General features: G+C 41.5%; 1 protein-coding gene across 2 annotated transcripts; it reads left to right on the forward strand.

Annotated features, from left to right (window-relative positions):
* Positions 1 to 27,183, forward strand: CPT2 (carnitine palmitoyltransferase 2). Of its 2 annotated transcripts, none has more exons than XM_065887501.1 (5): positions 1 to 249; positions 12,754 to 12,834; positions 14,610 to 14,716; positions 24,217 to 25,521; positions 26,550 to 27,183. In XM_065887501.1, exons 1-5 carry the CDS (start codon positions 98 to 100, stop codon positions 26,879 to 26,881), a joined length of 1,977 nt encoding a protein of 658 aa, XP_065743573.1. In that variant the 5' UTR covers positions 1 to 97; the 3' UTR covers positions 26,882 to 27,183. The 2 variants fall into 2 exon arrangements, with proteins under 2 accessions (XP_065743573.1, XP_065743582.1); XM_065887510.1 differs by having other exon boundaries at positions 98 to 249; positions 24,217 to 25,449; positions 26,547 to 26,881.

Genomic DNA, 27,183 nt, shown 5'->3' on the forward strand with positions numbered 1-27,183 from the left:
CTGACGCAGCGTCCTGGGGCACTGAGGGCGGCGTCCTAGTCTCTGTAACCAGAGCTCCGCATTCTCCGCGTTCTCGCTGCTGCCGCCTTCCGGGACGATGGTGGCCGGCCTGCTGCTGCGCGCCTGGCCCCGGGGCCTTACCTTTGGCCCGGGAGCCCTCAGTCGGCTCCTAAGCACAGGCTTCGACCCGGGCCAGTACCTGCAGCTGAGCATCGTGCCCACTATGCACTACCAGGACAGTCTGCCCAGGTGAGCCCGGCCTCCCGGTCCCCGCCGTCCACGCGAGCTGGGGTTCGGCCCCAGCCTCTCTCCAATCACTCACGCCTATTCTGCTGAACCCTCTTCCACCTCTAAAGTTTTACCTGGGACGCTGCCGCATCCTCCAATCTGAAAATCCTGTGACTTTCAGGATCTCATGGTACTGGAACTTCAGAATGCCCGAATTCTCTTCCAGAATCCCTCGCTCCCCCCAGCCATTGTTGTCTCAGATTTTCTCTCCTGAGCTCTTCTCGAACTCCTACAAAAAACCGACTTCCAATCAAATATCTAATTGTCCCTCACATTTCTCCCTGAAAAACGTCCAACCTGCATATCGCTAACACTACCCTTAGCCCTCCAACTAGGTTGTCTCCCCGCATTCCTGCACAGAATATGGATCGGTCAATTCCTGATACATAATAGGTACTCTCCCTCAATTTCTCCCAGCACGCCACCTTTTTCACGCCTGTTACTCATAACCCTCAGCCCCACTCCCCATGCCTCCAGTCCTCTTGTATTTTAGCACGCTATCCTCCCCCAAGCAGATTCAAGTATTCATCTTACCCTCCAAGTCCTCAGCATTCTAAGTCCAATTTTCACCTGGAAACCTTTCACCCCTACCAAACCTTCCTCAACACTCCTCCCACCCTCCTCCCTAACCCACATTACTCCCTGCAACTTCAGCCCACCCTCACAGAATTCTAGGCGGCACCCTCAGTACCCCTCCCCAAATCTTCTTATTCACATTAGATACAGAGCCCACCCAAATTCTGTGCCTCCTCACCATAGCTACGCCCCCGCCCCCTTCTAAAACACTTCTCCCAGAATCTACTTCCCCTGTGAAACACAGCTCCCATACATCTTCCTTCTCCTTCCCTCATCCAGTATTTTCTTTAATTCAGCTTCCAGTTTGCCCAGTCTTTGAACTCCCAGCCTTACTCTAAGCTGCCAGGTCTCCTCCAATATTAGAAATGTCCCTAAATTCCTTCACCCCCTAAAACCAAACTTTAACTTCTCTACCTACTCACCAGTTAGTTCCTGGTGCCAAGTTCCAAATTTGTTTCAAAGAGCCTTTTTACTTCCTTTCTCCCCCAAGCTGCCATTAGGGGTCTCCCTCCCAGTCCAGGGGCTGGAGACCCTACCCCATGAACAGAACAAAGATTGTCACAGGCATCAACCCCAACTACTAGGTTGCTATTTTTCTCTACAGCTGGGAACCCCTTAACCCATTGTCATGACTGCCCACCCCCATCCCCTCAGGAGTATCAGCTGAGGGATTCTTGTCAAATTACAGTGTGCAAACATCTAAAACAAGTTAAAATGAGGTTATCTAGCCCCAATCCCACTGTTTAAATTTGGCAGGAGGATGGGGAAGAGAAAGTCTCTGTGCCTGTGAGATAAAACCTTGACCTCTTGACTATGAGCTGAGCCAGTATGTGGGGGAAAGGTGAGGAATGACAGAGCCTGTCTTCACTTGCCAAGCCCAGCAACAGATGGCCTTTAACTTTCAGACAGTCCCGGGCCCCACCCAGGTGTAAGGTCAGAGGGGTTTTCTCCATTTTAGAATTGGAAAGCTGGGAAGAATATTAAGAATATCAAAGAATATCAAGATCATTTCCTCTAATCCACAGCACAGATATCTTGGAGCTACAAACAGTAGCGCTCATCACCCGTGTATAACTTTAAATGATGACTCCCTCCCCAGGCCTCCACCACCTCACCTGTAAGTTGGAAGTTAGATAAGATGAGATTCCTTTTATCTGAGATTCTGGAGAGGTAAAATGAATTGTCTTTCACACTCGTTTTGATGTCACACTTGGTGAAAAGCCCTGGCTTTGAAGTCTGGTAGAACTTAAGTTTCAGATTCCGGATCTGATACTCTTTCTGTATAGCTTCAGGCAATTCAGTCAACCTCTTTGAGCCCTAGTTCTTACCTGTAAGGTAGGAACAGAAAGCACAATTCATAGGGCTGTTGTGAGGCTAGAGTGAGATAAGATGCCAAAATAGGGAACTGTCCTTATTAGTTGGCATGGGAAGGACTAGTCCCTTAGTATTAAGTGGTCCAAATGGATCTCCCTTCCTCCTTGCCTCTTTCTTTTCCTATTATATCACTGCCTTTTAATCAAGTGGCTTTGGACTTGCTTTCCTCTAAGAACCTTTGCACTATCATTTGCTTGGTTTTTAGGTGTTACGTTTTTTTCTTTGCTCTTTTTCAGTGTAGTCAAATATACAAAACATAAAATTTACCATTTTAACTATTTTTAGGTGTACAGTTCAGTTAGGTTTTTTTTTTAGGGTTCTATTTATACACACTGAGCAATTAATTTCAGAATATAAAAATGCAAGTCTGAAGTAGAGAAAGGGTGGAACAACCTGACCTACACATTCACATTATTGATTTGATAACCATTTATTAATAGGGATTTGGAGACCAGTCAGTCATGTTGAGGAGCTTACTGTATAGTGGGGGAGATTTAACAGGTAAACAGTTATCATATAATGGATAAGTGGCAAGCAGCATCTCATGGTGGTTACAGTCATGAGATAGGAGTCAGATTTGATTTTTTTAAAAATTAATTAATTTATTTTTGGCTGTGTTGGGTCTTCGTTGCTGCACGCGGGCTTTCTCTAGTTGTGGCGAGTGGGGGGCTACTCTTCGTTGTGGTGCGCGGGCTTCTCATTACAGTGGCTTCTCTTGTTGCGGAGCACAGGTTCTAGGCATACGAGCTTCAGTAGTTGTGGCACGTGGCCTCAGTAGTTGTGGCTCGCGGGCTCTAGAGCTCAGGCTCAGTAGTTGTGTTGCATGGGCTTAGTTGCTCTGCAGCTTGTGGGATCTTCCTGGACCAGGGCTCTAACCCGTGTCCCCTGAATTGGCAGGTGGATTCTTAACCACTGCACCACCAGGGAAGTCCCAAAGCACAGAGTCTTAACTACTGAACTTCCAGGGAAGTCCCTCTGCCCATTTTTTTAAGTCAGGTTGTTTTTTTGATGTTGAATTGTATGAGCTGTTTATATATTTTGGACATTAGCCTCTTATTAGTCATATCATTTGCAAATATTTTCTCCTATTCCGTAGGTTGTCTTTTTTTTTTTTTGGATGGTTTCCTTTGCTGTGCAAAATCTTTTAAATTTGATTAGTTCCCATTTGTTTTTGTTTTGTTTTGTTTTTGCTTTTGTTTCCTTTGCCTTTAGGAAACGGATCAAAAAAAATATTACTGTGATTCATGTCAAAGAGTGTTCTGACAATGTTTTCTTTTAGGAGTTTTGTGGTTTCCAGTCTTACATTTAGCTCTTTAATCCATTTAAAAAATTTTTTATTTATTTATTTATTTATTTTTTTGCAGTATGTGGGCCTCTCACTGTGTGGCCTCTCCCATTGCAGAGCACAGGCTCCAGACGCGCAGGCTCAATGGCCATGGCTCATGGTCCCAGCTGCTCCGCGGCATGTGGGATCTTCCCGGACTGGGGCACGAGCCCGTGTCCCCTGCTTCGGCAGGCAGACTCTCAACCACTGCGCCACCAGGGAAGCCCTTTAATCCATTTTGAGTTTATTTTTGTGTATGGTTTGATAAAATATTCTAATTTCACTCTTTTACACATAGCTGTTCCATTTTCTCTGCACCAGTTAAGGAAGAGACTGTTTTTTCTCTATTGCATATTCTTGCCTCCTTTGTCATAGATTAATTGACCATAAGTGTGTGGTTTTATTTCTGGGCTCTCTCTTATGTTCCATTTATCTATGTTTTTGTGCCAGTACCATAGTGTTTTGATTATGCTAGCTTTGTAGTATGGTCTGAAGTCAGAGAATGTGATATCTCCAGCTCTCTTCTTCTTTCTCAAGATTGTTTTGGCTATTTGGGGGTCTTTTGTGTTTCCATACAAATTTTAAAATTATTTGTTCTAGTTCTGTGAAAAATGACATTGGTATTTTGATAGGGATTGCATTGAATCTGTAGATTGCTTTGGGTAGTATGGTCATTTTAATGATATTAATTCTTCCAGTCCATTAACAAGGTATATCTTTCCATCTGTTTGTGTCATCTTCGATTTCTTTCTTCAGTGTCTTATAGGTCTTTTACCTCTTTAGTTAGATTTATTACTAGGTATTCATTTTGATGTGTTTGTGAATGGGCTTGTTTCCTTAGTTTCTCCTCCTGATAGTTCATTGTTAGCATGTAGAATGCAACAGATTTCTGTATATCAACTTTGTGTTCTGCAACTTTACTGAATTCATTGATGAGCTCTAGTAGTTTTTTAATAGTGTCTTTAGGATTTTCTATGACATAGTATCATGTCATCTGCAAACTCTGACAGTTTTGCTTCTTCCTTTTCAATTTGGATTCCTTTTATTTCTTTTTCTTGTCTGATTGTTGTGGCTACAGCTTCCAACAGCATGTTGATTAAAGGGGCAAGAGTGGAATTCCTTGTCTGGTCCCTAATCTTAGAGGAAATGCTATCAGCTTTTCATCATTGAGTATGTGTTAGCTCTGGAGTTATCATATGTGACCTTTATTATGCTGATGTGTGTTCCCTCTGTACTTACTTTGTGGAGAGTATTGTCATAAATAGACGTTGTATTTTGTCAAAAGCTTTTTCTGCATTTATTGAGGTGATCGTAAGGCTTTTATTCTTCAATTGGCTATTGTGATGAGCCATTGATTTGTGGATATTGAACCATCCTTGCGTCCCTGTGATAAATGCCACTTGATCAGGCTGCATGATCTTTTTATTGTATTGTTGGATTTGGTTTGCTAATATTTTATTGAGGATCTTTGCATCTATGTTCATTGGTGATATTGGCCTGTAATTTTCTTTTTGGTGTGGTATCTTTGTTTTTTGTATCACGATGTTGCTGGCCTCTTATAATAAGTTTGGAAGCATTACATCCTCTGCAGTTTTTTTTGGAATAGTTTGAGATGGATGGGTGTTAACTGTTCTCTACGTGTTTGGTAGAATTCACCTGTGAAGCCACCTGGTCCAGGACTTTTGTTTGTTGGGAGTTTTTAAATTACTGATTAAATTTCATTACTGTTAATTGGTCTATTCATATTTTCTATTTCTTCCTGGTTCAGTCTTGGGAGATTGTACATTCCTAGGAATTTGTCCATTCCTTCTGGGTTGTCCATTTTATTGGAATATAGTTGTTCATAGTAATCTCTTATGGTCCTTTGTATTTCTGTGGCATCAGTTGTAACTTTTCCTTTTTCATTTCTGATTTTATTAGTTTGGGCCCTCTATCTTTTTTATTTGATGAGTCTGGCTTAAAGTTTATCAATTTTGTTTATCTTTTCAAAGAACCAGCTCTTATTTTCATTGATCTTTTCTATTTTTTTTTAGTCTATTTCATTTACTTCTGCTCTGTTCCTTATGATTTCTTTCCTTTTACTAACTTAGTGTTTTGTTCTTTCACTAGTTCCTTTAGGTGTAAGTTTACATTGGTTATTTGAGATTTTTCTTGTTTCCTTAGGTAAGCTTATAGCATTATAAACTTCCCTCTTAGAACTGCTTTTGCTGCATCCCATGAAGTTTGAGTCATTGTGGGTTTTTTTCCTTTTGTCTCCAGGTATTTTTTGTTTCCTTTTTGATTTCTTCAGTGATCCATTCGTTGTTTAGTAGTGTATTGTTTAGGCTCCACATGTTTGTGTTTTTTGCAGTTTATTTCTTGTAGTTGATTTCTAGTCTCACAGCATTGTGGCTGGAAAAGATGCTTGATATGATTTCAGTTTTCTTAAATTTTCTGAGGCTTGTTTTATGGCCTAGCTTGTTTTGTGACCTGTCCTGAAGAATGTTCCATGTGCACTTGGAACAGTGTATTCTACTGTTTGGGATAGAATGTTTTTTATGTATCTATTAGGTTCTCTGGTCTAACGTGTAATTTAAGGCCAGTGTTTCCTTATTGATTTTTTGTCTTGATGATCTGTACATGGATGTAAGTGGGGTGTTAAACTCCCCTACTATTACTGTGTTACTGTCAATTTCTCCATTTACGTCTGTTAATATTTGCTTTATGTATTTAGGTGCTCCTATGTTGGGTGCATATATATTTAAAATTATTATACCTTCTTCTTGGATTGATCCTTTGATCATTATGTAGTGTCCTTTGTCTCTTGTAACCATCTTTGTCTTAAAGTCTATTTTGTCTAATATAAGTATTGCTACCCCGGCTTTCTTTTGATTTCCATTAGTATAGGATATCTTTTTCCATCCCCTCAAATCAGTGTGTGTCTTTAGATCTGAAATGAATCTCTTGTAGGCAGCTTATATATGGGTCTTGTTTTTGTATCCATTCAGCTACTCTGTGTCTTTGAATGGAGCATTTAGTCCATTTACACTGAAAGTAATTATTGATATGTATATTCTTTTTTTAAATATAAATTTATTGATTTATTTATTTTTGGCTGTGTTGGGCCTTCATTGCTGTGCATGGGCTTTCTCTAGTTGTGTCAAGTGAGGGCTACTCTTCATTGCGGTTCGCGGGCTTCTCATTGCAGTGGCTTCTCTTGTTGTGGAGCACGGCCTCTAGGTGCACGGGCTTCAGTAGTTGTGGCATGCAGGCTCAGTAGTTGTGGCGCACGGGCTTAGTTGCTCCATGGCATGTGGGATCTTCCCGGACCAGGGCTCAAACCCGTGTCCCCTGCATTGGCAGGCGGATTCTTAACCACTGAGCCACTAGGGAAGTCCCGATATGTATATTCTTATTACCATTTTGTTCATTGTTTTGAGACTGTTTTTGTAGTTCTCTTTTGTTCCTTTATTAGTCCTTTGTTCTCTTCTCTTGTGATTTGGTGACAATCTTTAGTCTTACCTTTGGGTTCCTTTCTCTTTTTTCTGCGTGTTATCAATTATAGATTTTTGGTTTGTGGTTACCGTGAGATTTAAATATAGCCATCTGTGTATATACATGATTGTTTTTAGTTGCTGGTTTCTTAATTTCAAATGCATTTTAACAACCCTGCATTTGTACTGTCCTTCCATATCATGATGACGGTTTTTGACATCATATTTTAGATCTAATTGTTTTGTATCCCTTAACTGCTTATTGTGGCTATAGATGATTTTACCAGTTTTTTCTTTTAACCTTCCTACTAGCTTTGTATGTGATTGATCTAACTTTTTTGTACATTTGCCTTTACTGGTGAGCTTTTTCCTTTTCTAATCTTCATGTTTCTAGTCATGACCTTTTCTTTTTTGCTTAGAGAAGTCCCTTTAACATTTCTTGCAAAGCTGGTTTGGTGGTGCTGAACTCTTTTAGGTTTTGCTTGTTTGAAAAACTTTTGATCTCTCCATCAAATCTGAATGAGAGCCTTGCTGGGTAGAGTATTCTCGGTTGTAGGTTTTTCTTTTTTATCACTTTAAATATATCATGCCACTCCTTTCTGGCCTGCAGAGTCTGCTGAAAAGTCAGCTGATAACCTCATGGGAGTTCCCTTGTAAGTAACTTATTGCTTTTCCCTTGCTGCTTTTAATATTTTCTCTTTATGCTTAATTTTTACCATTTAATTACAATGTGCCTTGATGTGTTCCTCTTTGGGTTCATCCTGTATGGGACCCTTTGTGCTTCCTGGACTTGGATGTCTGTTTTCTTTCACATGTTAGGGATGTTTTCAGCTATTGTGTTTTCAAATATGTTCTCTGCCCCTTTCTCTCTCTCTTCTCCTTCTGGAATCCCTATAATGTGAATATTAGCACAGTTGATGTTGTCCCAGAGGTCCCTTAAACCATCCTCATTTCTTGTCATTCTGTTTTCTTTTTTTTGTTCAGCATGAGTGATTTCCACTACCCTGTCTTCTAGCTCATGTGATCTGTTCCTCTGTATCATTTAGTCTCCCGTTGATTCCTTCTAGTGTATTTTTCATTTCAGTTAGTGTATTCTTCACCTCTGTTTGATTGTTCTTTATATTTTCTAAGTCTTTGTTAAAAACGTCTAACTTCTTGCTCTCTGCATCCGTTCTTCTCCTGAGTTCTATGATCGTCTTTACAGTCATTACCCTGAACTCTTTATCAGGTAGACTGCCTGTCTCCACTTCACTTAATTCTTCTTCTGGGGTTTTAGTTTGTTCCTTCATTTGGAACATGTTCCTTTGTCACTTCATTTTGCCTAACTTGCTGTTTTTATCTCTGTGTATCTGGTAGGTTGGTCATGTTTCCTAATCTTGGAGAAGTGGCCTTTTGTAAGAGATGTCCTATGCGTCCCAGTATTGCACTCCTCTTTTGTCACCAGAGCTACATGCTCTAGGGGTGCCCCTAATGTGGACTGCGTAGGTCCTTCTCCTGTGGTAGGCTGACTACCATGGGCAGTCTGATAGGCTTGGTTGTCCCCTGGTCTGGTTGGTTGCCAGGCCCTGCCGTATGCAGAGGCTGCTGGCTGCCGGTTGGCTGCCCGGGTCACAAGGTGATTGGCTGCAGAGCTCCGGGGGTCCCAGGGCTAGTGCTGGCTCACTGGTGGGCAGAGTCAATTCCTGGGGTCTGGCTGCAGGGCCCAGGGGGCCCAGAGGTTCCAGATCTGGTGCTGGACTGCTGGTGGATGGGGCTGGCTCCTGACACAGCTGGCTGCGGGGTCAAGGGTATCCCAAAGTTTGTATTGGCCTGCTGGTGGGTGAGACCAGGGCCCAACCAGTCCCAGGGAAGGTGCTGCTGGCCTGCTGGAGTCTGAGCTGGGTCCTCCAGCTGAGGGGCTGTTGTTGCCCTGGGGCTGGTGTCCACCAGCTAGTGGGTAGGCCGGTCCTGAGGCTAGAGCAGGCTTACTGGTGGGCAGGTCAGGGATTTGAGGGCTTGCCTGCTCACTGGTGGGTGCATCTGGGTCCTGTGGTCTCTGGCGGCAGGGCCCTGGGGGTCCTGGGTCTAGTGCCTGTGCACTGGTAACATTCCTACTTTTAAAGTGTACAGTTCCATGGGGTAGGGTTCTAGGACCACAGCGTTATGCAGCTATCACCACCATCTAATTCATCGCCTCTCCCCGTCATTGCAGTCATTCCCCATCCCCCAACACCGTTGGTAACCACCAGTCTACTTTCTGAAAAGTGACTTGTTTAAAACTGGGACCCGGGTTTGTTTGGCCTCAAAGCTTAGGCTTTTCCAGCATAGCACACTGTCGCTAAACAAAGAACGAATCCACAGTTGACAGGATTATGCTCCCTTGCATACCTTCAGTTTTCTTCCTTGTTGCCTGCTTGGAAGAGCCTGTGTAAGTGTCAGAGTTGATTCTGTCAGAGCAGGGGGGATCACCGATGGAGTATCCAGTCAGAAGAGGGCAGAGGAGCCAGTCTTGAGAAAACTGGCACTTTTAGGGCAAGAGGACATAATGGAGGAAAAGAGAATCAGAAGAAGATGTCAAAACCAACAGGATGGGAGAAGAGAATCTCTAACTCCATCTTCTGCATCCTTAAAGGATCTCATGGTCTGCAGTCTGATGGGGAAGAGAGACATAAATACATAAATGCCACTAAAAATGATAGAGAAGAATATAGTGTCCTGGGGTGCATAGGGGGGAAAAGGAAGGTAATCAACTAATTCATTTAACACACATTGAGTACCTATTCTATGCCAGCCCATGTGCCAGTGGAGGTGAGAAAAGGAGATTCAGAGGAAGAATCCTAATGAGTGGTGAGCTCCCCTCTCTATACATCACCATAATCATGCGAGCCAACTCTGTGCATTTCTTCCCAGCTCCACATTCGGTGACATCATGTTGGTAGCTTGAACTTGGCCATGGTGGGAGATTTACAGAAATTGGTAAATGCTACAAATCAGGGCTTCACCCCCTGCCCACCAGAGAGCTGGTTTACTAACCCAGCATTCCTTGGAGTGGATAACAGATGAGGATGGGGAGAAGGTGGTACGATTAGATTTGAGGGGAAAGAAACGTGTTTGATGTTGATGGCGGGTTGTGGAGGTTAGGAGGGTGTTGGTCCTTCCTAGAAGTTGGGGAGTGGCTTTCTTTGAGGAGAAATCTGAAGGCAAGTGGTATTTACAGAACAGTCAGATTTTGAGAAAGGTGAGGAGGTAGAAGAAGTTCTAGAGAAGAAGTTATAGAATATAGGGTAGTTTATTCAGAACAGAATGGGGGTTCTGCAAGATAGAGTGGAGGTGGCTTGTGAAGAATAATAGCTATGTTATTAAACTGGATGTTGCTGAGTGGGTCGAAGGGAATGGCTGGGGACAGGGTTTGTGCCTAAGGTGGGAGGTGTCAAAAGAGGAGGGAAGCAGGAAGCTAGGAGGGAAATGAAAAGGAGATGGAAGGAGCTGTCTATAGATATTAATAGGTATCTGGGTTCTACAAATACACATTCCATATGTGCTGTATGTTTAGTGCCTACTATATGTCAGGTACCTTGTTAAGTTCTTTATATATTTATTTCATTTAATCCTCATAATGGCCCAGTGAGCTAATATTTAACACATGGAGGAAGAAGGGCTGGAGAGGTAAGAAGTTTGCCCAAGATCACCTAGATAGTAAGTGACAGAATCCTGGATGCAAACTCTGAGTTATCTGTGAGAGTCCACAGGCTGTGAACCTAACCTCTCCATATACCAGCTGTGCTGGTGATAGACTTGTGCTGGGTGGGGCTGGAACTTGACAGGATTTCAGATCTCTCTGTGAGGCAGTTCTTCTCTCCAACTTCCTGTGAGGCCGGAAATGGAGTCTGAGGGACATGAAGTAATTTGCCACCTATAACCATATCAGAGAGATTAAGTGACAGAGCTGGGACTTAAGCCTAGGTCCGATTCTAAATGTCCTTGTCTTTTCACCGTCAGTAGTTCTTATACTTTTAGATTTCACAGATCAGTAAAATTATAGGGGAAAATACTGTTATCAACATTATTTCTTAAAAAAAAAGACCTTTAGTGACTCTCACCCAAAAAGGGGGGGGGGTGGGACAATCTCAGAATTAAGAATAGACTTTTCATGTAAGCAAATTTAGCTTTGTGAAAAGCTCACTGTATTGTCCATGTTTGTTTTATTTCCTTGTGAACCAGTAACTTCACAACTATGGCCATCTTCTGCAAGTATCAGATAATCCAGTGATATGGACTATGTTTTTATTTGACATTTACAATGAGGGTATTTTATAGAAGGCAAAAATATAGACTTGGTAAGTTTAGCATATTCATTAAGTGATCTTTGATAATTTTTATAGAAAACAGGTGACTTTGTATCCATGATAATAATTTTTTTGTAGAATCTATACTGCCTTAATTTAGTTCCATTGAGAAAATTCTGTTGTGCTAATAACTCCAAAATAAATCATCACTCTGAAAACTTACTTTACCCCACTAAAGTAAGTTCAAGCTAGAGTTAACACTCCAGAATCTTTTGAATAAGGACTGCTTTTATAAAACTGCCATTGCCTCTAATTTAGAATTGTTTAAAACGAAGGTAAATTTTCCTTAATGTCCCTACTGTATCAAAACAAAGTCTTGAGAAAGGTAAGTAGGTAACTTTGTACTTATGAGATAGCTGAGCTAGTGTTAGGGATTTTCTGCATAAGTCCATGTAAGAGGACCTACAGTGTTACAGTGTTGTGAATGGTTACTCAGTGCAGCCTAAGTCCATGATGGCTGTAAATTCAGATTTATTTTTTGACATAGTATTTTGGATAAACATGCATTGAAAAATAAACTGAAGAACTACAGTGTATCTTATTAGTAAGGTCTTAAACTGTGTTTTATGGATAACTTTTCAGTTTTCCTAAATGGCTGCTATATTTAGATATTTTGAATGTATCAGTGTTAATTTTGAGTTGGCAAAGGTAACCTAACAAACTTGGATTAAGTTTTGGTACTAGGGGATATATCTTTCAATAAAATTATTAACATGAAAAAAAAAAAGTATGCCTCACGACATACCCCTGGTGTTTTCATTTCACTGTGGACCTGTAACTTCATCGCCATAGCTGTCATTGGGAATCCACCGGTAGAGAATGATGAGTAAGTAAGCACGGAGGAAGATTTGGTTCTTCCTCACAGGACTCCTGGTGAGCTGGGCATGGCTTGATGGTCGATCCCATGGTTGGCTGGCCCATTGGACAGACCTGTGTTTCCCTTTTGTATGATTCTCTGTCATAAAATACACTAGAAAATTTAAAAATAGAAGTTTTTTTTCATCTTGGGAGAGAAAAAGACAGTCGTTCAAACTAAGGGTAGAAATAAAATCAGTGCCAGTACAGGGTTAACACAGGTATTATAACTGTGACAGGAAACAGGAATTTTGGGGCAGACTCTGCTTCCCCATTTTGAATCTGTTAGTATGTTTACTAATTCAGCTTATGAAATTCATCATTAATACATTAAAAAGTTATTATTTTACTTAAAAAAAAAGAGCTACCAATTATACTTAAATTCATCTATTCTCATTTGTAAGTGGCTTCCTTTTGTTGTTTGTTTTTTTTGGAAAGAAGTTAATTATCCAGTAATTATTGGTTAGTTTGGGTTGGGAAGCTAGTTAACCTCTTCCACAGATTGTCACCCTTACACTTGACCTTACTTTCTTCCCAGGCTGCCTATTCCCAAACTTGAAGACACCATTAGGAGATACCTCAGTGCACAGAAGCCTCTCTTGGATGATGGCCAGTTCAGGTAAAAGCTGAGAACCCTGAATGGCCATGGATGGGTGGCTCAGGGGAGGCTGGCAGGTGCCGGTGAACCAAGTTTCAGGGAGTGTCTGTGATTTGATTGGGTCACCAGGCACCTAGGACCTGGTCTTTACGTTTGCAAGTTCAGGAAATAGATTTTCACTCATGAAGGGCTGACCAGGCCCTGAGGTGAGAGTCTCTTTAACTAGACTCAACAGGCAATGGTTTATAAGCCAGAATGCCAAATTTGTGCTATCTTGGTGGGTGTTACCTGGTTGGCTAGCTGGTACCAGTCATTTACAGGGGGCATGTGCTCTTGGTAGGGAGGTTTATTAAGGAGAGCATGGGGCAGACCAGAAGTTTGCTTGGTGAGCATATGTACTGGGTTGGATAGTGTGCCCTCCAAATTCATTCCCTTTTGAGAACCTCATTATGTGACCTTATTTGGAAATAGGGTAGTTGCAGATGTAATTAATTAAGATGAGGTCATACTGGAGAGAGCTGAGTCCTTAAACCAATATGATTGGTATACTTATAAGAAGAGGAGAGACACAGAGACAGCCATGTGAGGACAGAGGCAGATTAGAGTGGATTAACAAGCCAAGGAATGCCAAGGATACCTGGTAACACCAGAAGCTAAGAGGAAGTCCTGGAACGGATTCTCCACTGGAGTCTTCAGAGAGAATATGGTCTTGTCAGCACCTTGATTCTGTACTTCTAGCCTCCAGAACTGTGAGAGAATAAGTTTCTGTTGTCTTAAGCCATCCAGTCTGTGGTACTTTGTTATGGCAGTCCTAGGAAACTAATTCAGTATGGAATTGGAAAATAATATTGGATATTGTTAAAAAGCGGATTCCATCAAGCTCTTGTATCCTGGTATAGTACTCTTTTTCCACAATGGGAATTTGTCGTGCAAATAACTGGCCCTCTCATTAGAATCACGGAGTCCTTCAATGGACTCCGTGCTGGGAAGTGCTGGGAAAAAAAGATGAACCATTCATAATGTAGTCCTCTGCTTTTAAATATTCCACATTAGTCACTTGAAGCTTCTATTGACATGGTAATGATGTAATAGCTACCTGTTACTACGTATTATGTTTCAAACTATCCTAAATCCTTAGCTCTTATAAATATTTAAAAAATCATGTAAGGTGGTATATTATCTCTATTTTACATATAGAGAAACTGAGACTGAGAGAGATCAAGTAACTTGTCCACGGTTATACAGTTTGAAAGTAACAGAGCTAGAATTCAAACTTAGCTCTTCTTGGCTCCAAAGCTTATATCATTTTCTCCATGCCTCCTAGATTACACATTATTTTATGAGATGTGGATTCATCTTCCTAATCAATCATTTTAAGATATCCTAGATTTATCTGTTTAGATTGATTCCTGTTCTTCTGACCAGAGGTACTTTCTGATCTCAGTCCCTGGTTCTAGGGATATGCTATTGGGGACCCAAAGTTCTGTGATGAGTTCTTGGCCATGAATCTAAAAATCGTCTATTCCCCAGCCGTATGGCACAGGGAGATCAGCTCAGTGCTCTGTGACCACCTAGAGGGGTAGGATAGGGAGGGTGGGAGGGAGACGCAAGAGGGAGGAGATATGGGGATATATGTATATGTATAGCTGATTCATTATGTTATAAAAGCAGAAACTAACACACCATTGTAAAGTAATTATACTCCAATAAAGATGTTAAAAAATAATAATAATAAATAAATAAAAATCATCTATTCCCTGCCATGGTTTGACTCTATCTTTTTTTGAACATTTCAGGAAAACGGAACAATTGTGTAAGAGTTTTGAAAATGGGATTGGAAAAGAACTGCACAAGCAGCTGGTCGCTCAGGACAAGCAGAATAAACATACGAGCTACATTTCAGGTGGGTAGGCAGGGCTGTGGGCTTGATATTTCCAGAGCCCTCTGTAATAGAAAGCAAGTCATCTTCTCTCCTGTTTTAATCTCACAGATATTTTTGGTGAGACCAGCACTGAAGTGTTAGCTCATCCTCTCTTCCTGAGGTGAACATTAAGGTTGAGTGAGTTCATCCTCCACTGAGGTGCTGCCTGGAGTCCATGCTCAAGAGCAGTAGCTTGCCTGACCTGTAGGTGGGATCAAGACAGAACCTAATCATTGGTTCTGTCTGTAAAAGATGCAGGATTTAGTCCTATGTCCTGTGTGTATCATTCTAGGTCCTTCACGGTCTGGCCCAACTGCCCGATCCAGCCTCATCTCTTACCATCCTCCCTGACACACCCATGCTTCAGCAAAACTGAACAACTCCTTCCCTCAACCCGTTAGTCTTTCATTCTTCTGTGCCTTTATCCATGTTGTTCGCCCCACCATTTTTTACCTGGCAAATTCTTCCTTTAAGACCCAGTTAGGGTGGTTACGAGAGGTTCAGGACAGGGGCTAGGCAAAATGGGAGATGGGGATCAAAAGTTACAAACTTCCAGTTATAAAATAAGTAAGTCCTGGGGAGGTAATATATAACCTGGTGACTATAGTTAATAATACTGTATTGTATATTTGAAAGTTGCTGTGAGTATAGATTTTAAAGCTTCTCATAAGAAAATAAATTTTCTAAGTATGTATGGTGATGGATGTCAGCTAGACTTACTGTGCTGAGCATTTTGCAGTATATACAAATATCAAATCATTATGTTGTACACTTGGCACTAATATAATGTTATATGTCAATTACATCTCAATTAAGAAAAAGAAAAAAAAAAAGATCGGGTAGGATGATTTTTCTATGAAACCTTTCAGCCCTTCTTCCCATTCAGAGTTGGTTGCTTCCACCTCTGTTCCACAGCACTTCTTTTAACTCAGTTCATATTTTTAATAAGGTTATACATGCATATAGTTTAAAGAATCAAATAGTTTTCTCAGGCTTGTTAGGAGAAACAGAAATTTCCTGACCTTGCCCTAATTTCTCACTTCTCATTTTCCCCCATTCTCTAAATTACTGACTGATATTAATGCATCTTTTGTAGTTTTAGGCATTATCTATTGATGTCTCACTGTAAAAGATTAGGATTTAGCAGTCTCTCATATCCTCACCACATTTCCATCCCCTCATTGTCACAGTATAGTTATTTGTAATTTTCGTTTGCTCAGTACCTAGTGTTTACACTATTATAATCATGTAAGCACTATTGTCAGCTGAATTGTGTAGCACATTGGAATTGTTTTTCCTTTCCCATATGAACTTTGTTTTCTCTGAAGTTAATAATTCTACTTTCTTTTGTTTTGCTTTCTATGTGCTTAATAATTTACCTGGGATTTTTTTTTTTTAATTCTCATCTTCCTTCCTAGTCTGTCTCGAATTTGCTTTTTGCTGGTTTGTTTTACCCTCTTTTCTTTCTTCAGATGTTTCATAATCCTTCTCTGTTGTCTTAGATCTGAATGAGATATTTAAAAGTTGTGGGAAGCTCTGTAGGTGAGGGCGTGCTTGTCAGTCACAGCTTCACTGTAATGTGATCAGCTAAGCCATTTCCTCGGGGTGTCCCTAATGGTGGTGTCTTTGGGTTAGACTCCCAGGGAAGGCTTTTCCAGTAAACTGCCAAAAGGTATTTTCCTGTTTGCTGCTGTCGTAGGAGTGGGATAAGGGAAGAAGGCTTGAGCTCTCATATGTAACTTATGTCCCCCAATTTTACTTTCTCCAGTGAATAAAACTTAAGTCTCCTATTGGAGTGGGGAGGGAATCTGGGGTGTGGGGTGGGGGTTTAATTGAACAGCTCTTCAACCAGATATATCTAGGCTGCTACTTCCTGAGCCCTCTGGGGGTTCTGCTGTGTAAATCATACTGTTTCTTGGCTTTCTCTGCTGCCAGGTTAGGGGTGGCTTCCTTGAATTGGCTAGAGAGCTTTCCAATTTCTAATGTTTGCTCTTTTCTCTTCTCTCATTCTCTTTGCCTTATTGGTTTCTGTCTCTTTAAAATTCTTTTACTGAATGGATCAGAGGTATAAATTCATGTCTTCTTTTGTCAAATACGTCTTGCCCCCGTTTTAATGCATTGCATTATGTTTTAATTCTATTTGTCTCCTTCATCAGAGTCCTTCTGAATTAAAGTCCATGCCCTATTCCTCTCTATATCCCCTGGGCCAGGGCCTGGCACAGCACTGATTCGCAAGGAATGAAGGGACCAACAAATGAATAATAGATAAATTCATGTCCATTAATCCTTTCCCAATACTTTATATGTAAAAACTATTTCTTTGAATCAAAGATAGGCTATATTTGATTAGGAAGTTCCTAATCCCACCAGGAACTTCCCTTGAAAACACATTTTCTGATAAGATGCTGCCTCTGGAATTTTTACAAGCAAAACATCCACAGGAATACAGAGGGCTAGTTGGAGTGGTTCACTCGCACTGATAGTTATTTCTAATTGCTTTTCAAGCATTTTCTAAAAGAGGGAGTGCAGTAATGTACACAGTACACAGAAGACTTTCTGCCATATTAGGGAGACAGTCAGGTGTGAATGTTGTCCCTGAAAGGAGATGAAGCATGAGAAACCTAAGCTGATGGGGTGGGAATTAACAACTATTCTATTTCAGCATGAATGCCAGTGAGGTATTATTGTTTTTTATTTCTGTAAGTGTCAAAAAAGGAAACGGAATGAGGAAGAAAAAGCAATTAATAAACATTAGGGAAATGTAAATCAAAACCACAATGATGGTTACCCACCAGAATGGCTCCAATCAGATAAAACTTATAGTAACAATAACAAATGCTGCTGAGGATGTGGAGAAATTGGAACCCTTGTATACTGCTGGTGGTAATGGTTCAGCCACTTTGTTTTTTTTTAAAATTTATTTATTTATTTATTTTTGGCTGCGTTGGGTTTTTGTTGCTGCGTGCGGGCCTTTTCTAGTTGCAGCGAGCGGGGGCTACTCTTCATTGTGGTGCACGTGCTTCTCATTGCGGTGGCTTCGCTTGTTGTGGAGCACGGGCTCTAGGCACGCGGGCTTCAGTAGTTGTGGCTTGCGGGCTCTAGAGCACAGGCTCAGTAGTTGTGACGCACAGGCTTAGTTGCTCCACGGCATGTGGGATCTTCCCGGCCCAGGGCTCGAACCCGTGTCCCCTGCATTGGCAGGCGGATTCTTAACCACTGTGCCACCAGGGAAGCCCTGGTTCAGCCACTTTGTAAGGCACCCTGGCAGTTCCTCAAAAGGTTAAACATAGAGTTCAGTCCAAGATGGCAGAGTAGAAGGACCTCCTCCCACAAATACATCAGAAACATATCTACATGTTCCAGTTCTCACGGAACATCTACTGAAAGCTTGCAGAAGATCTCATACAACCAAAGCTGCAAGAAAGATCCTCATGTAACTGGGTAGGACGAAGGGAAAAGGGAGAAGAGGATGTGGGACAGGACCTGTGCTCCTGGGAGGGAGCGGTGAAAGAGGACAGCTTCCCTCACCCTGAGAACATCCTTCACTGGCTGGGAGGTCCACCAGGACAGATAGGGAGCTTCAGAGGCTGGAGAGGAGAGTGTGGGAGCTGGCTTGCTGCCCTGCGGGGTAGAGATACACCAACATAGATGGTTCTGGCCATGTTGCCACATTTCTGAGCCCAAGACGCATGCCTGCTGGTGTGTGCAGTGACTGGGTGGTGAAACTCAGGTTTCAGAGGACAGACCCAGGGAGAGGACATGGTTTGGCTGTGGGGAGACATCCCAAAGAGCCTGGAGTGTGACCCAGGCTGCAACTGGGGGTGCACACAGGATGGAGCATGGGTCTGCCATAGGAGCCCCATTGTCAACACACAAGGGGAGGGGGGTGGGCCTGCCACAGCAGCCTCATTGTCAGCATGCTCACAGCAGGGTGTGACTCCAATCACCACAGATGCTGTGAACTTTGTGGGTGGCACACATGAAGGCGGGCCTGAAATCTGAGCTTATCGCTGGCGATTCCACTGCAGGTGCTGGGTTGCAGCTTTGGCAGGTTGCTGCTCTGGCAGATTTTGGGTTCAGGACTGCACGTGCCTGCCTGGGGGCTGTCTGAGCTGATTACCAGCAGTCCCACTGTGGGTGCAGGGAGGTGGCCCCAGTGAGTTCTCACTATGGTGGATTTGGGACCAGAACCATGCATGCCTGAAGGCCATCTGGGTCAATTGTAGACGGGCTCAGGGAACACGACTCCAGTGGGTTTATGGAGCAACCACTTTGTGAGTGCACCTGCACGCTTAAGGGACCTCAGGTTACCAGAGCCCCCAAGCAAAGGTGTCCCTCGAGGGCAGTGCCAGGCAATAGTGGTCTTTGTGGGTGCTCACACCAGGTGGCAGGCAGCATCACAGAATCGCACGTCCTGGTAGACAGTTCCTGGGGAGAAACATGCAGCAGCTCCTCTCCCAGAGGGAGTGCTCCAGTCCCGCCTACTTCACACCACAGCTTAGAACCAGATCTGGGGACTTCTACTACAACAGTGGGGGAGCAGACCCTTCCCCTTTGCAGGGCTATGACATCCACAAAGCAAAGAGGAGGCCCCACCCAACATCCAGTGTGGGCTCTGGTCACCACAACACCAAACACACCCCCTATCAAGGGTACAAGGGCCACCCTAAGGAAAGAGATGGCAAGCATGCATACCCAAAACAGCCCTCACACGAGAAATTTTGGATTCAAGCAGGCTACACAGGGACACTCCCACATAAAAACAGCCCTTCAAGACCACAGTAGATAACTTTCTCCTAAATTCACAGTCAGAGAAATATAAGAAAAATGAAAAAGCAGAGGAATTACTCCCAATTAAAAGAATAAGAGAAATCCCCTGAAAGAACAATGAAACAGATGACCTCTCCAGTCTACCAGACCACAAGTTCTAAAAGGAAGTAATAAAAATGCTGAAGGAATTAAGAAAAGCTATTGTTAGAAATTCAGATCATTGTAACAAGGAACTAGAAACTACAAAGAGGAGCCAATCAAAATTACACCATTCAATTGCCAAGATGAAAACAAAGCCAAAGGCAATAAATAGCAAACTAAATAATGCAGAAGAATGAATAAGTGATCTGGAAGATAGAATAGTGGAAATCACTCAAATCAGAACAGCAGACAAAGACAAATAAAAAAAAGTGAAAGCAACATACAAGATCTATGGGATAACCTAAAGCATGCCAATCTGCACATAATAGGAATCCTAGAAGCAGAAGAAAGAGAAAAGGGGATCGAAAATGTACTTGAAAAAATTATGGCTGAAAACTTCCCAGACCTAAAGAAGGAAACAGATTTCCAGGCACAGGAAGCACAGAGGGTCCCAAACAAGATGAACCCAAACAGACCTACTCTAAGATGTATCATAATTAAAATGCCAAAAGTTAAAGAGAGAATTCTAAAAGTAGCAAGAGAAAAACAAATAGGCAGTTACAAGGGAACCCCCATAAGGCTATCAGCTGATTTCTCTACAGAAATTTTGCAGGCCGGAAGGGAGTGGCAAGATATATTCAAAGTCCTGAAAGGGAAAAACCTGCAACCTAGGATACTCTACTCAGCAAGGTTATCATTTAGAATAGAAGGAGAGAGAAAGAATTTCTCAGACAAGCAAAAACTAAAGGAATACAGGAATACTAAACCTATCTTAAACTAAATATTGAAAGGTCTTCTCTAAATGGAAAAGAAGCAAGAATCTATAGGAAAGAGAAAACAACAGTAGAAGAGGTAAGTATATAAAAGGATTAAAGCTCACTGAAATAAGTCAGTACATAGGTTTAAAATTTTTTTTAATTGTATGAAAGTGATTATAACTACAGTGTTCAGCAAAAGAATAAACATGAAGATGTAAAATGAGACATCAAATCACAAAATGTGGGGGAGGGGAGTAAGAAAATGTAGATCTTTTAGAATGTGTTTGAGCTTATATGACTACCAGTCTAAAGCAAGTAGATTTAGTGATGGGTTAACATACTTGAAAATCAGAGTAACCACAAATCAAAATCATATTTAAAAGATTCACAAAAAAAACAAAAAGAAAAAAGGTACTCAAGCATAATACAAAAGAAAACCATCAAACCACAAAAGGAAAAACAAAAAGAAGAAACAAAGAAGATATACAAAATCAACTGAAAAACAAGGTTTAAAGTGACAATAAATACATACTTATCAATAATTACTTTAAATGTCAATGGACAAAAGGCTCTGATCAAAAGACGTAGAGTGGCAGACTGAATAATAAGACAAGAACCTACAATATGCTGCCTACAGTAGACCCACTTTAGGGCAAAGAACACATATGGATTGAAAGTGGATGGAAAAAATATTTCATGCAAGTGGAAATGACAAGAAAGCAGGGATAGCAATACTTAAATCAGACAAAATAGACTTTAAAACAAGGTCATAAAGAAAGATAAAGAAGGACACTGTATAATGATAAAAGGATCAATACAAGAAGAGGATATTACATTCGTTATCCTATATGCTGTCAATATAGGAGCACCTAAATACATAAAACAAATACTAACAGACATAAAGGGAGAATTGATGGGAATACAATAATAGTAGGAGACTTTTAACACCCCACTGACGTCAATGGACAGATCTTCCAGACAGAAGAAACTATTAGAACTGATAAACGAATTCAGTAAGGTAGAAGGATACAAGATTAACATAGAGAAATCAGTTGCATTTCTTTACACTAACAATGAAATATCAGGAAGACAAAGTAAAAAAAAATCCCTTTTAAAATTGTGTCCAAAAAAAGTGAAATACCTAGGAATAAACCTGACCGAAGAGATGAAAGACTTATATGCTGAGAACTGTAAAAACATTGATAAAGGAAATTGAAGGTGATTCAAAGAAATGAAAAGAAATACCATGCTCTTGGATTAGAAGAATTAATATAGTTAAAATGGCCATACTACCCAAAGCAATCTACAGATTTAACATGATCTGTATCAGATTACCCATGACATTTTTCACAGAACTAGAACAAATAATCCTAAAATTTACATGGAACCACAAAAGACCCAGAATTGCCAAAGTAATCCTGAGGAAAAAGAGCACAGCTAGAGGCATAATCTTCCCAGACTTCAGGCAATACTACAAAGGTACAGTAATGTAAACAGCATGGTATTGGCACAAAAACAGACATATGGATCAGTGGAACAGAATAGAGAGCCCAGAAATAAATCTACACACCTACAGTCAATTAATCTACAACAGAGTAGACAAGAATATACAATGGAGAAAAGACAGCCTCTTCAATAAGTGGTGCTGGGAAAACTGGACAGCTACATGTAAAAGAATGAAATTAGAACATTCTAACACCATATACAAAAATAAGCTCAAAATGGATTAAAGACCTAAATGTAAGACCAGATACTATAAAATTCCTAGAGGAAAGCATAGGAAGAACATTCTTTGACATAAACCACAGCAATATTTTTTTAGATCTGTCTCCTAGAGTAATGGAAATAAAAGCAAAAATAAATGATTGGGACCTAATTAAACTTAAAAGCTTTTGCACAGCAAAGGAAACCATAAACAGAATGAGAAGATAACCTGCAGAATGGGAGAAAATTTTTGCAAATGATGTGACCAACAAGGGATTAGTCTCCAAAATTTACAAAGAGCTCATACAGTTCAGTATCAAAAAACAAACAACCCAATCAAAAAATGGTCAGAATGGGACTTCCCTGGTGGCACAGTGGTTAAGAGTCTGCCTGCCAATGCAGGGGACACGGGTTCGATCCCTGGTCTGGGAAGATCCTACATGCTGTGGAGCAGCCGGGCCCGTGTGCCACAACTACTGAAGCCCACGTGCTTAGAGCCCATGCTCTGCAACAAGAGAAGCCACCGCAACGAGAAGCCCGCGCACCGCAACAAAGAGTAGCCCTGCTCAATGCAACTAGAGGAAGCCCGCGCGCAGCAGCGAAGACCCAATGCAGCCAAAAATAAATTTATAAATAAATAAATAAATTGTATATCTTAAAAAAAAAAAAGGGGGCAGAAGACCTAAATAGACATTTCTCCAAAGAAGATATACAGGTGGCCAACAGACACATGAAAAGATGCTCAACATTGCTAATTATTAGAAAAATACAAATCAAAACTACAATGAGGTATTACCTCACACCAGTCAAAATAGTCATCATCAAAAAGTCTACAAATAAATGCTGGAGATAGTGTGGAGAAAAGGGACTGTTGGTGGGAATGTAAATAGGTGCAATATGGAGAACAGTATGGAGGTTCCTTAAAAAACTAAAAATAGAGTTACCATATGATCCAGCAATCCCACTCCTGGGCATATATCTGGAGAAAACTCTAATTCGAAAAGAGACATGCTCCCCAATGTTCATAGCTGCACTATTTACAGTAGCCAAGACGTGGAAGCAACCTAAATGTCCATAGACAGATGAATGGATAAAGAAGATGTGGTATATATATACGATGGAATATTACTCAGCCATTAAAAAATGAAATAATGCCATTTGCAGCAACATGGATGGGCCTAGAGATTATCATATAAACTGAAGTAAGTGAGACAAAGACAGCCATCATATATCACTTATGTGTGGAATCTAAAATATGATACAGATGAACTTATTTCCAAAACATGTTTGAAACAGACTCACAGACATAGAAAACAAACTTATGGTTGCCAAAGGGGGAAAGGTTGGCGTGGGGGAGGGATAAATTAGGAGTTTGGAATTAACAGAGACACACTAATATATCTAAAATAGATAAACAACAAGGACTTACTGTATAGCACAGGGAACTATATTCAGTATCTTGTAATAATCTATAATAGAAAAGAATCTGAAAAAGGCTAGGTATATGTATATGTATAACTGAATCACCTTGCTGTACACCTGAAACTAACACAACATTGTAAATCAAGTGTACTTCAATAAAAAAAGAAAAAATTAATAAAAAATCAAACAATTTCAGTCAAAAAAAGGGGGGTTAAACATAGACTTACCGTATGACCTAGCAATTCCACTCCTAGCTATATCCCCCAAGAGAACTGAGAACATATGTCCACATGAAAATTTGTACATACCAGCATTATTCAAAATAACCAGTAAGTGGAAACAACCCAAATGTCCATCTACAAATGAATGGATAAACAAAATGTGGTACATTATTGGAACATTATTTAGCAATAAAAAGAAATGAAGACTGATATATGCTATAGCATGGATGAACCGTCAAAACATTATTGTAAGTGATAGAAGTCAGATGCAAAAGACCACATATTATATGATCCCATTTACCATTTATGAATTATTGCAGAGGAAAAAAATAATCAGAAAATTCCATCCTCTGGAGGTTAATGTCACTTCTTCTGAATATGCTTGATTTTTTTTTTTCTTTCTCAAATTTTATCTTTAGGAACTGCATTAACTCTTTATCGTTCTTTTTTAATTTTTATTTTTTAGGTCCCTGGTTTGATATGTACTTAACTGCTCGAGACCCAATTGTCCTGAACTTTAATCCATTTATGTCATTCAACCCTGACCCAAAGTCCGAGTACAACGACCAGCTCACCCGGGCAACCAACATGACTGTCTCTGCCGTCCGGTTTCTGAAGACACTTCAGGCTGACCTTTTGGAACCAGAAGTGTTCCACTTGAACCCTGCCAAAAGTGACACTGATACCTTCAAGAGACTCATACGCTTTGTGCCTTCCTCTCTGTCCTGGTATGGCGCCTACTTGGTCAATGCATATCCCCTGGATATGTCCCAGTATTTTCGGCTTTTCAATTCCACTCGTTTACCCAAACCCAGTCGAGATGAACTCTTCACTGATGACAAGGCCAGACACCTCCTGGTCCTAAGAAAAGGACACTTCTATGTCTTTGATGTCCTGGATCAAGATGGGAACATTGTGAGTGCCTCAGAAATCCAGGCTCATCTGAAGTACATTCTCTCAGACAGTAGCCTGGCCCCCGAGTTTCCACTGTCATATCTGACCAGTGAGAACCGGGACATCTGGGCAGAGCTCAGACAGAAGCTGGTGAGTGGTGGCAACGAGGAGACCCTGAGGAAAGTGGACTCTGCTGTATTCTGTCTCTGCCTAGATGACTTCCCCATTAAGGACCTTGTCCACTTGTCCCACAACATGCTGCACGGTGACGGCACAAACCGCTGGTTTGATAAATCCTTTAACCTCATTATAGCCAAGGATGGCACTGCTGCTATCCACTTTGAGCATGCTTGGGGCGATGGTGTTGCAGTGCTCAGGTTTTTTAATGAAGTGTTTAAAGACAGCACTCAGGCCCCTGCCATCACTCCACGGAGCCAACCAGCTAACACTGACTCTTCTGTCGCCGTACGAAAACTCAACTTCAAGCTGAACGATGCTTTAAAGACTGGCATTAGCGCTGCTAAGGAAAAATTTGATGCCACCATGAAAACCCTCACCATTGACTACATCCAGTTTCAGAGAGGAGGCAAAGAATTCCTGAAGAAGCAGAAGCTGAGCCCTGACTCGGTGGCTCAGCTGGCCTTCCAGATGGCCCTCCTGCAACAGTACGGGCAGACAGTGGCCACCTATGAGTCCTGTAGCACTGCAGCATTCAAGCACGGCCGCACCGAGACCATCCGCCCGGCCTCCATCTTCACAAAGAGGTGCTCTGAGGCCTTTGTCAGGGAGCCCTCCAAGCACAGTGCTGGAGAGCTTCAGCAGATGATAGCCAAGTGCTCCACGTACCACAACCAGCTGACCAAAGAAGCAGCGATGGGTGAGACAGGGTTTGGGGAGCATGCCCTTAGGTCTTGTTGCCCTCAGCACTGGGGTAAGCCTCAGCTCTATCCTCCCCCACATCTGATTTCCACCTCTTCACTAGGTTTAATCCACCTGCCAACTGATTATTATTTTTTTCAACCTTAGCAGTCCAAACAGCCAGACTAGCCATTAGAGTTCAGAATATTCTCTCCTCTTAAGCAGGGATGGGGAAATGCATCCAACATCGTCCTCATTTAAGGTCACTTTCAGCCATGTTACATACTCTCTTCCTATTATTTATTGGTCATCAGACTCACTTTTGACAACGTAGGATTTCTAAGCCCACGGCCCCTCTTACTTCACTTCAGTTGAAGTGTATTGGTTGCCTGTAAATAGGCCATCTCAGAAGCTCTTCCCAACCTAAGTGTCATCTTTCTTTGCCTCTTCATAGTAAAATTCGAGACCTAGAAAGGACCTGGAGGATCACACAGTCCAGTTCCTTCATGCAGCCAAAGTCCTGGAACTGAAAGGGACCTCCAAGACATTGTAGTCTCATCCTTCTCCAATTTTATAAGTATGAAACTGAGACCACTGGCTCAGGGTCACACAGCAAATTATCAGGAAAGCAGAGATTAGAACCCTGGTCAAATACCCCTTCCATTTTGTTCCACTGACTCAGTCTTGTCTTTTACACTTGATTTGGACTTTGGCTTTTACCTTAGTTTTTGAGTCCATAGTGTGTTCTCCACGTACTTTTCTTGACTGTTTGACTAAACTGATTCAATTTCAAAATTTTAAAAATCATGTTCATTTTAGGCTGATTTTTAGCTCAGCTGTTCACAGCTTTTTAAAAAGGAATATTCTAGAATGAACTGAGCCAGAGGTTAGCAAGCCGGAGGTGTGCATGCAGAGATAAACAAACCCTTCTTCCACTCTCAAGGATGCTGTGAAGGTGCTCCTACCATGGGTCGGAGGTTTTACCAAGTGAGGTCCCTTTCAGTTCTGAGATTCTTAGACTCTGGTTTTCCATTTTGTCTCTGACAGGCCAGGGCTTTGATCGACACTTGTTTGCTCTGCGGTACCTGGGAGCAGCCAAAGGGATTGACCTGCCCGAGCTATACCTGGACCCTGCATATAGGCAGATAAACCACAACATCCTGTCCACGAGCACGTTGAGCAGCCCAGCAGTGAACATTGGCGGCTTTGCCCCCGTGGTCCCTGATGGTTTTGGCATTGCGTATGCTGTTCATGACAACTGGATAGGCTGCAACGTCTCTGCCTACCAAGGCCGCAATGCCCACGAGTTTCTCCAGTGTGTGGAGAAGGCCTTAGAAGGCATGTTTGATGCCTTAGAAGGCAAAGCCATCAAATCTTAACTTCTGGGTGGATGAAAAGCCTCTATTCCTTCATCAACATGAAAATTGGGGCCTCTGTAACCAGTAGGCCCTGTTCTGTGACTAATGAAACTAATTGTGAGGTGCCTGAGCACCAGTGCTATAAGGTTTGAGCTTTAAAACCGTGGTTTTAAAGCTAAACATGTAATTTCCAAGTGGAACTACATCACAACTAAAGATTATGTGAGATTTCAATTTTAAGGACATTTATCAGGAGGTAAGACTTAGAAAATAACTCAGGTGTATTTATTGTTGAAGCAGAAATAAAATGCAATTCATGCTTA

The sequence above is a fragment of the Phocoena phocoena genome, chromosome 1 (genome assembly GCF_963924675.1).
Source record: "Phocoena phocoena chromosome 1, mPhoPho1.1, whole genome shotgun sequence".
Taxonomy (NCBI): domain Eukaryota; kingdom Metazoa; phylum Chordata; class Mammalia; order Artiodactyla; family Phocoenidae; genus Phocoena; species Phocoena phocoena.